The 12,042-nt window shown below is 36.9% G+C and overlaps 1 protein-coding gene across 1 annotated transcript in view; it reads right to left on the bottom strand.

The window, feature by feature from the left end:
* LOC150081686 (cGMP-dependent protein kinase, isozyme 2 forms cD4/T1/T3A/T3B-like) overlaps positions 1–12,042 on the bottom strand; it is a 386,373-nt gene that overhangs the window by 244,758 nt on the left and 129,573 nt on the right. Inside the window, exon 2 of the mRNA XM_090379551.1 lies at positions 6,817–6,983. Coding sequence (XP_090235677.1) covers positions 6,817–6,983 — 167 coding nt within the window. The remainder of the gene's footprint in view (positions 1–6,816; positions 6,984–12,042) is intronic.

The following is a 12,042-nucleotide window of genomic DNA, read 5'->3' as shown; positions in this document are numbered from 1 at the left end:
TTTAATATATATATATATATTGGGGGGTTTTTTTATTTAATTGGTGCTTAATTTAATAATTTTGTTCAAGTTAAAACAGGACAGTAAATAAAAGTCAGTATTTTGAAGATTTTTTGCGCGCGCATGTGTGTGTGTGTGTGTGTGTGTGTGTGTGTGTGTGTGTCCTGGTGCCCGTCCCTGGCACAAGGAGCCAGGCCTGGGTATGCTATTAAACTGTCATGCCAGAAGCACAAATCCTGCACCCACTGGAGATAGTGCAATACTGGCCAGGGATAGAACATGGTCAAAGTATTCTTGTATGTAAGGGCAGTAACCAGAGTTTTCTCTATATGCCGCTGAGTCATCTAATGGCAAAGTGCCAAGGCCAGCATTTAAAAAAAAAAAAAAAAATCTAATGAAATGTTTGTATCTTTATGTGTGTGTTTTGTTGTATGTTGTAAGCTGGCACCTGGAATTTAGCAGTCAGGATTTAGCATTTAGCAGGACAGGAGAACAAAGACCCCCCCCCCCCAGACTCCAGTTCCAAGCCACAAGGAGGCAGCCAGGTTCTACTATCAAGAGACATGTACCGAGGTTGTCACAAGGAGAACCTCAAAATAATTTAGAACGGAAGAAGGGAAAAGGGAAGAGAGAGAATGAAGGAAAAGGAACAGAAGAGAAGAGGAATACAGATATCCTCTAGAAATATAAGCAGAAGAATATAAAAGAGAAAAGTAAGAAGACTACACGGAACATATAATTAAAAATTAATTAACAACAGCTATGCATATATACATACAATCAATTTTACCCAGTAATCGTAATAAACCCACTTCCAAAACCTAAGACACAATCAGAGAGCAAGTCCAAGTAGACAACTTAAAATTTAACTTAAAAAAACAGAACAATAATCGAGCAATATTTTACATTTTAACAAGTGATAGCCTGAACACAACCCCGACGCCAGAAAACTGGGATCAGGGTCAAGCCAGCAAACACAAATACAGGCTCTCACAACAGAGACATCCAAACAAAACAAGGAGCAAACACTAATGTTGAGAATCCTCAACCAGTACTGATAGCAATTTACTAAACAACCACAACAACTTCTATAATATACAAGTTCAGCTGAAACTATCAGCACGAACAAACAAATAGAAGTTAAAACGATAAAACAGGTCATAAAATCTAAAACCCTTTATGCAGCAACTCACATAAAATCATTTTAAATAAGTTCAGGTTTAAACAACTAATAAGGTTATTAAGACAATAGAACCCCTGCTGCCAAAGACATATGACCCAAGCTATGGGTGAAAGATCCACTAAAACCCTGAATCATCAGCTAAAAATAATTAGCATGAACAATTCATCAACAGAACAAGGTGAATTAACAAAATACAGTTAGCCAATTGAATGCAAAGACCCTCTGCAACCCACAGAGACAACAGGATGATATTTACATTATTAATAACATAATTTAAAGTAATGTAGCATATATATATATATATAATATAGCACATATATACATATATAATTCAGCAACAAAACAAGGTGAATTACCAAAATACAATTAGCCAACAAACGAAATGGCCCTCTGCAACCCACAGAGACAACAAAATAATATTTACATTATTAACAACATAGTAATTTTATAACCCTTAGAAGACAGTTCATGATATTATCATAATATATAATGGGAGCCATGTAAGGCACAGAGACTGCAAAATTCAATTTCATTATTAACAACACATTAATTTTAAATCCTCATAAAAGGAAATTCACAACACTAATTGAAGTATGCAAAAGAAGCTTACATAGCTACTACTAATAATAAGCTAGAAATACCATACACATCAAGTAATTATAAAAATGCATTTAAATAATTGTACAAGGTAATTTAGCATTAAACAATAATTCAACAAGATAAAAGTTTATTTCCACCCGCAGCAGGCAACAAAAAAAAAAAAAAGTTTTACATTACAGAGAAGCGTAGTTTAAGAACTCATTAATAATAATAACAATATTTAACTCCAATCATTATATACAGAAAAACTATCTAGAGCCATTGACAATAACCAGAACCACTCATAAAAAAAAAGCAAGAGGGGGGGGGCCCAACCAAAACATTAAAAAAAAAAAAACAGCACCCCAAGCAAACAAACCACAGCACCAAAATTTTTATCAAACAAGCAACAGCACCGAAAAACCAAAGAAACCGCAGAAAGTCCAAAGCAAAGAAAAGACAAAACTATAAATCAAGAGAAGCTAATCTCTTACAACGTTTAAAGATTTTATCTGCAAAAGTGGAAAAAGCATTATAGTTTTCTAAAGTGTCCACCAATTTTGGAAAATCATCAACATGTAAAATCCCAGTGATCAGTTGAAATTCAGACCTAAAGTCAACATACTGAATACAATCAAAAATTAGGTGAGTGGCAGATTCTACTGCACCACAGGAACAATTTGGGGAAGGAGCAAGAGCCAAGCAGAACAATTTTTCATTCAAACTTCCATGACAGGAAAACAAAAAAGTAGCATAAAGACCAGGAGAAATCCAAGCTAAATTTTTCTTATTAATTTCAATGACCTTTGGGAAGAATAGAAAAGTGTTACGACCTGTAGCTCCATTAATGCAGTCAAGCTGCCATTCAGAAAGAAATTGATCTCTTATATGTTGAATATCCAATTTTACAGGAAGATCTAAATTTAAATAATATCGATCCAGCACAGAAGGAATACCTTGCCTTCTACAATATTGAAGGTAACTAAAAATCACTTCAAATTTAATAGGAACTTTACCAGTAATGACTTGGAGGGCAGAGGAAGCAATTGTCCTACAAGTGCGAGAAGTAGCCAGCAGAAAGAAACAGTGGGCCTGAGTCAAATATTTATTAACTAAGAATTTGGACACACTAGGACCCCAAGCACCAGCAGCATAACAAACTATAGGAAGAAAAATGCTTTTATAATAAATTCTAAGAACAGAAGGTTTGAGTCTCACAGAAGCCCTTGTAATTCTGATTAACTTTCCGGTTAAAGTTTTTACTTTTTGTAGAATAAATTTGGCATGTTGAACGAATTGAAAATGGTCGTCAATGAGGACACCCAAATATTTGTAAGATTTAACAAGTTTTATGTGCTGGTCCAAAAAGTCTAATATTGGAAGGATGACTGACACTAAGATAACCCTTAAACAGCATTTGTTTAGTTTTGGAGATAGAAATCTCCAATTTATGAATCTGACACCAACTATGATGAAAGTCCAATAAAATGTCATTGGCACATTCCTCCAATTGGAGCCTAGAATCACCAGAAACCAGAACAACCAGATCGTCGGCATATGCCACTTTAGTAACAAAATCATGTTCAGAACTGAGCCACCCATCAAGGACCACATTCCGGCACACGGGCCCAAGAACAGATCCCTGAGGGCAACCACGAGTAACCAGTCTCCAAACAGCACACAGGCCAGAGGAGACAACAAGGCACCTATCAAAAAAATAATTCGTGATCAACCGGTAAAGAGGGATAGAAACCTCAGCCTCCCGGAACCTCGCCAGGACACTTTGCCACCAAATGGTGTCAAAGACCCCTTTGAAGTCCACAAGGAGGTCAAGGACATATTTAGAACGACAGTCCGAGACTGCAAACATCGTATGCCTAATAGCATCAACTGCAGAGTGGCCTTTACAAAAACCAAACTGGTAAGAAGACCGTAGACCTTTACCAAGGTAACAAGTCAAAAATCTAGAGACAATAAGCTTCTCCAACACCCTGCCAAGTACCAGAAGACGTGCAATGGGTCTGTAAGAGGAGGCAAGATTTGCAGGCTTTTCAGGATTCTTGATCAAAATTTTAATGTTAGCCTGCTTCCACGAACAGGGAAACCGCTCAACCACAAGACATTTATTAAAGAGGTCAACAAGGACCTGAGGACAACACTTCCAGAAACGCTTTAAAACCGACACTTTCCATCTCGCATAGAAAAGATAACTGAATCAATTTCAGCAGGGAAGAATTGATCTTCATAACAATTACCAATGTAAGTTAGATGTTGCAATCTGAGCACAATTTGAGCATTACTTTCAGAAACAGAGGAATCCTGTCTGATTAACTCGTCAAGTATTACATTCATGGAATCAGACCAAGCCAGGGATTCTTGAGCGTCAGAATTAAGAATAGTAGAGAAAATTTTACCCAGGTGAACCATCTCCACAACCAACTTGTAGACAAGGCCCCAGGGATCCCGATTTCTCCACAAGACGCTCCCAGGAGGCACACTTCTCTCTACAGATGGAATTAAAATAAGTACATCTAGCTTCCTTATAAAATTCATAGAGACGCTGAGTCTCAATAACCGGTCTATGAGACCTTCTAGCTCTTTGAAAAAAGCGTCGCTCATGTTCATATTATGTCTCAAAATGGAAAAATTTGCCGTCCACCAGGGCACTGAATTAGGATGTCTATTAATCCTAGCAAAAATCGAGCTACATACAACAGAGAGCAAACTCATGATCTGATTTAACTGAACAGACAAATCCAAATCAGCAAGGTAAGAAATAACATTAGGTGGAAACATTCCAACAACTTCTTATTAAAATCGTGCCAGTTTCCATTTTTGGTCTTAAAGCGAGGAAAATCATAATTCAGCAAAACATCTCGCGGATTCTTAACAAAACTAAGTTCAAAAGAAATAAGATTGTGGTCACTGCCAGTCCACCCATCAAAAACCTTCCAATTTACAATATTTTGTCCAAAAGCACAATTAGAAAAAGTAATGTCAATACTTGATTGACCTGATGCAGAAACAAAAGTAGGGGGATTGTCAGGGGAGTTCCACGGTTAGATTTTTGGACAGAATGAATTCCTCCAGGATATCTCCTTTAGGATTCAAAGCTGCACAATGCCAGAGAGAGAGAGAGAGAGAGTACAGGAGGCATTAGTGTCAGCCATGAAGACAATTCTCTTACCAGCAAGTTTATTGAGAACCATCTCAACATAATTTATATAGGGATCTATTGACTGATGAGCCTGAGAACATTGGAAGTAAATAGAAACAAAGAAAAATTGCCCAAAACAACCCTCCAAACACGGACAGACTGCATGAGTCGAACATAATTCATTAACTCTAGTTATGGTAATTAGAGGATCCACCACAACCAGGGCTGACCAAACCCTGGCCTCAGAACGATCTCCAACACCAGAAACATGAGTATTGGACTGAACAACCTTACAACAAAAGGAGAGACCTTTTACTTTGCCCTTGTAGGCGTAAAGTTACTGTAGACCAAGAATATGGAATTTTTTCTCAGAAATATATTCAGCCAAATCATTTAGAACTGAAATTGACCATTGGCAGTTAAGCTGAGCAACTTTAATAGATTTTTGGTTTTTTTTAGGAGCATTAGCAACTAAGGCCATATTGCTCCGGGATATGCAGTGGTCATTCCCTGACCTTTCCGCATCCTCCGTATTTGGTGGTGACGGGCTCGAACCCCGGTCTAATCAAGAAGCGTGTGCTACGCACTGCTGCTCCTTCCCACCTGGCTACGGAGGCGCCTACAACTTTAATAGAATCACTTACCTTATTACCATGAACAGTCTTCAATCTGTGATCGTGCATTGCCATAAACCAATATTGGCATATGCTATCATATCATATCAGCTCCAACATACTTTTGTTTCAAAAACTCATCTAGCATCATGCACCAAGCATGAGGGCTGATCACAGACCCCTGAGAACAACCTCTAATTACATTTCTCACAATTTCTGTATACGCCATTCTAACAATAACTTTCCTCTCACAAAAATACTGCTTAAATACAGAAAACATTATTTGAGCATTCAGTAACCCTTATTCTGAATAGGATCCCCTCCCACCATAATCTGTCGAATGCACCGTGAAAGTCAATAATTATACCTAGAACACATCGCCCCCTCATACCATCTGGTAAATGGCATCCTCTGTGGACTTTCCCTTCTTATAACCAAACTGGTTATCAGAGGACATGTGTTTCTCTATATACATAATCATTATTCTGCTAATGCATAGCCGTTCATATGTCTTCGCCATTACCAACAGTAAAGCAAGTGGACAGTATGCTCCAGGCTCTTGGGTTCTTGTCAGAACTTTTGATAATCATTCTCAATAGTGCTGTTCTCCAAACCGGGGGAAAGGAACCCCATTCCAGACACTTATTATACATTTGCATTAGGACATCAGAACTGAAAAGCCCTCTTCATTACCTTAGCCTCTATTAAGTCAAGTCCCAACGATTGGTTGTCCTTTGCCTGTGCAATCGCCTCTGAGTCCTCATTACATAAGAACAGTTGTTCTTCGTGCCAGGACCGATATGAAGCATTACCTCTGACAATGCTTCGATGCACTTCACTATACTCACTCATTTTAGAATCTGGAAACAGCCCACTCAGGACCATGTCCGTAGATTCATGCCAGTTTGGCTGATGTGATAGTGATTAACAAGTATTGCAGGCTGAAAGAGCAGGCAAGGGACAGGGAAAGATAGAGATGTCACTAGATTCAGGCTGTCATGGCTGCCATCTGTTAGAAAACATAATGACATGATTATAATTTACTCTCTACATCTTTCTTCTCTACCATGAAAGTCATCAGTTCTTCAGAAATCCATTTTGGTTTATTTTTTGCTTGGTTGGTATAACAACTTGGTAGCATCTAGAATGACTTCCTTAACACCAAACCTTCTTTTTTCAAAATCCCAAAGTCACCCACAGTACTTTTCAAATAGGGGTTTTACTACCCTTCTGTATATAGAGTAAAAAGTGGGAGGGGCGAGATTAATAAAACTTTAACTTACCTTCCATAACATATACAACGCTTCCAACATCCCCTTCTTTAATGATTACGCTTTCAGAAGAATACTCTACAGGATACATACAATCAGTGATTTCTTTGATTTGGAGTGGTTCCAAATTTTTCATGAAATCATTGTCCAGAATTGCTGCTTGAATCAATTGCACAGATCTGCAATTTATAACACAATGTATTTAAACAAATATTTTATGTAAATGACAGCATATATTACTTAACTTGATAGTATACATGTTATACATATGACATACCCATTACTAATATAAATAATAAATCACAACTATAGGACCAAGTAAAAATACAATTATTTTGTATATATGTATAATACATTAGTTCAGTGTTTCTCAACCTGTGTGCCACAGAAAATTAGTGTGTAGTGAGTATGCATCAAGTGTGCTGCGGAAAATGCAAATTAAAAAAATAAATAAATCCAAGTTTTATAATAAAAATTAATTCAAACAAAAAGTTCGTTTATTTATGCTGGGCCGAGAGCCTTCTGGTGGTCAACGTGACATCAAGTTTTGATTCCTAGTTCACCTATTGTTTCAACAAATTTCTTTTAAATTTCATGTACTTCATGTATGTCCAAAAAAGAGATATTAAAAGCATTAAAAACAAATAACACACGCATTATTAAATACAGGCAGTTCTCGCTTTACGTGTTCCAAGGTTTACAAGTTTTTTTCCCCGAGTATCAAGTATCAACAAAATCAAAAATATGCATCAAGTGTGCAAGATAACAAGTCAATGAAGAATAAACATTGCATTAACTGCAAAAAATGAATGTTAAACATTCATAAATACCACATTCCAAACCACGTGCATAGCTATACAAACAGTCTACATCTTAATGGTATTAATCAGTTCCAGAAACACCATCGTATCGTTAAAATATCGTAATGTGAACCCAATACCACATTGTTTTTTGGTAATTCGTTTAAAGATCTCGGAAGTTGAAATTTTCGCTGTATAACTAAGCTATTTATCTCTCTAAAATGTCATTTTTAAGGTCACGAGCATGACCTTAAGGCCATATAAAAGGTTGTGAGCATGGTTTGTAAATTGTATTAGTTACCAATTCAAATCATTAAAATGCACTACACTTTCATCGTTATCATATGTTCCGTTTTAAGAATCAATTTTGAACGCCTTTGTGATATTTTTCTAAAGCACACTTCTGGAGGTCACGAACATAAAATAAAATCAATTTGCACTTTCCGGTTTATTGGGTTTTTCTGTTACTGCAAGCAATTATAAACGGGCAGTAAACTCGATCTTAATGGATTTGCGAAAATACCGATAGCTGGAATTATGTGGTTTTTTACGTTATTATGGTGAAATGTGTTTCCCCTTCACTGCAATCTTCAATCATATAAAAAAAAAAAAAAAAATTTTCAGAATCTTCTCTTCATTCCTTTTGTTGGGCTTCGTAAACTTGTTACTCTACACGAATCGTGTTAGTTACAATTTGTGTGTGCCGTTAAAAAATTCTTATGCATGCAATCGTGAAATTTATAATTAAAAGAGAAGATTATCTTGGAAACAAATGCCTCTTGAAACATTTCTGAAGAAGATGCTCCTTGTGCAACAAACCAACGAGTGCCGAGCCAATAATGAGTGATCAACGAGTGTGCATTCAGTCGATGATGAAGAATAAACATTCTTTAACATTTGTGAGTCGTAAATAATTTCTCTATTATTATAATTTGTTGATTTTACAGGCTACATTTTCATTTCTTTCGATAAATCAATCATTTTTTAAACATAAACTAATTAACTAACTAATTTCATTGTTGAGAATGTTTTTAACCTTGTGTCTATGGGAAATAAATTCTTGCTTTATGACCACGCACACTAGGAACGAATTAACTCGTAAAGTCAAGAACTACCTGTATGCCCAACAGAAATAACTTGCCATTCATGAATATGTGAGTATAGTAGTGACTGTAGTGTGCTGAAAAATTTTAGTGTCTTTAAAAGTATGCAGCAGCAACGAAAAGGTTGAAAAACACTGCATTAGTTAATAAACAGAAAAACAAAACTTAACAGTAAAGGGGTTAACTATATTAGTTAACCTCAATGCATTCAACTTCCAAAAAGTAATAAAGGCTGGACTTGGCACTTAAGTTCAGTTGGCATTTTTCAGCTATAGCTTTAATCTTCTGAAAAGATGGATCATATGCAGTCAGCTCAGAAAACATGGTCACAGGGCATTTGCAATTTGTGCAGGCATAGTAATTTCCTGCCCATTCCAGTTGAAAAGTGGAGAGGATAACGGAAAAAACTTGCCATTTAGATTGTTTTTCCTCCCCTTCAGATTATTCTTAAATCAGTATTGTTATTAACTGTGGTTGAAAATCAAATCCAGGAGTCTTAGCTTGCTCCCTGATATGGAGGTGCCCTGGCTCCAAGTCGCTTGTAATTTATAAGATTGGTGGTGGTCAGGTGTTTGCAGCATAGATTCCATGCTCAGTTTTTTTTTTTTTTTCTCCCTTCATTCTTACGGTCTTCATTCCAACAATAATTTATATGTCTATGGTTGCTTGCCTGCAATTGTGTGATGGCAGTAGACACCTGCTAGCATTTGTTTTGTAATCTGATCAGTGTCTGGGTCAATAAAACAAGATTCAATGATCTGAACATCAAAAGATACAGGAGGTATTTTTTGCCCTTCTGTATGCCTTGAAAAATTTCCATTTCATGCAGTTTTCTGAAGCTATGGAGTGCGATCTTTGAATTCTGCATATTAACAGATAGTGTTAATCACTAATAAACAAACAGATCATCAAAAGCTATGCATTCAACACTAGGAAAAATTCAGAGTGCATACTCTATTAGAGAGATTGTTCCAGTAAACTGTTGGTATACTCTATGGAGGTTTTATGGCACAATGGCAGCTAAAGGAGGCCATTATGCACCAAACAATAGTAAAAAAATAACAAGTCAGATATGTGCATTAAACATGTCAAATATGTGCATTAAACTTTCCCATTATAAGACAATCTGATTTACTGGCTCGCTCTATTTGTCTGTACAATTGTTTACTACACTCAACACAGTCATTACGCCTATAACACACTCTTACTCTCATTCATTTTCATATAGCTTATGTCACACCAAACTGACTCAACATTGCACTGGCCACCCACATCATCTGAATACACTGCCTTAGATTCTAGGTGCTTCTTAGCCAAGATCCTTGCCCCCCCCACCACTAACATCCTGCCTTTTCTTCCTGTTAACGTTGCACTCACCATATTCAAATTCCTGACTGCTTATTAGTATTAGTAGCAAGAAATGATACAAGAAAGCTAGCTTATAAAGCATCAGCCAAAAAAAAAAAAAAAAAAAAAAAAAAAACTTACCCACATCACCCATCTATCTCCCAATAATTCTGTCTAGTTAAAATTTATTCCAACTACCCACTTTCACAGCAACAGATGGGAGTTTGTTGCAACAATCAACCACCTGCTGGCAAAAACAAACCTCTACACATCTATCCTGTAACCATTCTTCCTAAATTTGAATTTATGTTCCCTCGTGTGTGTGTAGTCTGAGCAGGAGGGAGAATGCCGTCAGCTTTGCTCGATCCATTCAAAGCATTAAACATCTCGATAAGATCACCTCACAGGTGCCTAGCCTCCAGATGCCACAATATGCAGAACTGAAGCCTTTCTTAGTAAGACTACTCTTTCATTCCCTTCACCAATCTCACTACCCTTCTCTGTACCTATTCCAGCAGATCTACATCCTTCCTAAAATGAGGCCTCCAGACCTGTATGCAGTATTCAAGATGCAGCCCAACCAATGCCTTGTACACCGAAATAATCACCTCCTTAGCCCTGTTAACAAAATTCCCCATGAGCTGTTCTGGCGGCCTGTCTGCACTGTTCAGAACTTAATGTCTCATTTCAAAATTATCCACAATTCTTTTTTATTTTCTACTACCCTCAATATAGCACCATACAGTTGGTACTTCAATCTAGGATTACTGCTACCTATAAGCAATACCTTACATTTGTTTTGTCAAATGTTAGCTCATCTGCCAATTTTTCTAGATCTTGTTGCACAGCTTATCATAACTATTGTCATTAACCATCCTGCCAATATTTTTATCATCTGAAAACTTATACAAACTGATATACCTGAGTGGCACCATGTTTCCAATAACTGTTCACATTTGTTGACTTAACCAGTATTTCAAATTCATCAAGTCTGTTTACAAGCAAATATTCATGCACCAGGGTTGCTTTTAGTAACCCTAATACAATCCATATTTGCTTGTTCCATGGTGAACCACAGTAGTCCCTATAATTTCTAATACCTCACAGGTTATTGGATATCCTAATAGAAGAAGTGCAAGAATAACCTATGCCTCTAACTTGCAGCTGCTATTAATCTGTGTATCCCCTTCCCCAGGCTAGCAGTTTTCCAAACAACCTAACACTGCCTCGATAGCATCAGCAAATATTCTTGCTCTCCCTTTGCTTAGTGTATCTCATTCCTGTAAAAATATGTCTTACCTATTAACGAGCACAGACCATGCTTAGAAAAAAATTTTACCCTGTAAGCCTTGCTCAGTCTCTCCATGACCAAATTGATTAACAAGGTTCTTATGATGTACTCCATCCTATCATGTCTGAGCAGAATTGCAGACACTCAAATTTATTCCTAATTGGCTACTTTTGCTCATCATTTACCTCTATTCCCTAAGCAATTTCGCAGATCTCCTACTCTTAATATCATTAGTACCAATGTGCACTGCAATAACATCTTATTGTACCCTTAAAAGATGCTCTACAACATCATTAATCATATTAGCCTCTGCCAGACATACCATACTCTGTTCCTATACCACCTATCCTTTTTACAAAACTATTTCCTGTTCTCCAGACAACAGAGTCACTGACAACTGCTATAACCTGTGGGACCAAAGATCTCTGCCACTTAGAATGTCACATTGCCGAATGGGATGAAGCATTGAGTTGGGCAGCAGACAACACAAGAACATCCTCAACAAAAGAGATTTCTGGTTCCATAAGACATAACAGTTGTCAATGATGAGGTGATTAAGCTCAAATTTGGCATTCTAATGGGCTTATATGAGAGCACAAAGAATGTGGTTATGCCCTCATAAAAGCCCATCAGGAACTGAATTTTCATTAAACCCCCTCATGCTCTTTACAACACACACACACACACACACACACCA

Source organism: Mastigoproctus giganteus, chromosome 8 (genome assembly GCF_048544385.1).
Source record: "Mastigoproctus giganteus isolate SK-2022 chromosome 8, ASM4854438v1, whole genome shotgun sequence".
Lineage (NCBI taxonomy): Eukaryota > Metazoa > Arthropoda > Arachnida > Uropygi > Thelyphonidae > Mastigoproctus > Mastigoproctus giganteus.
This window is presented reverse-complemented; position numbering and strand designations above follow the sequence as displayed.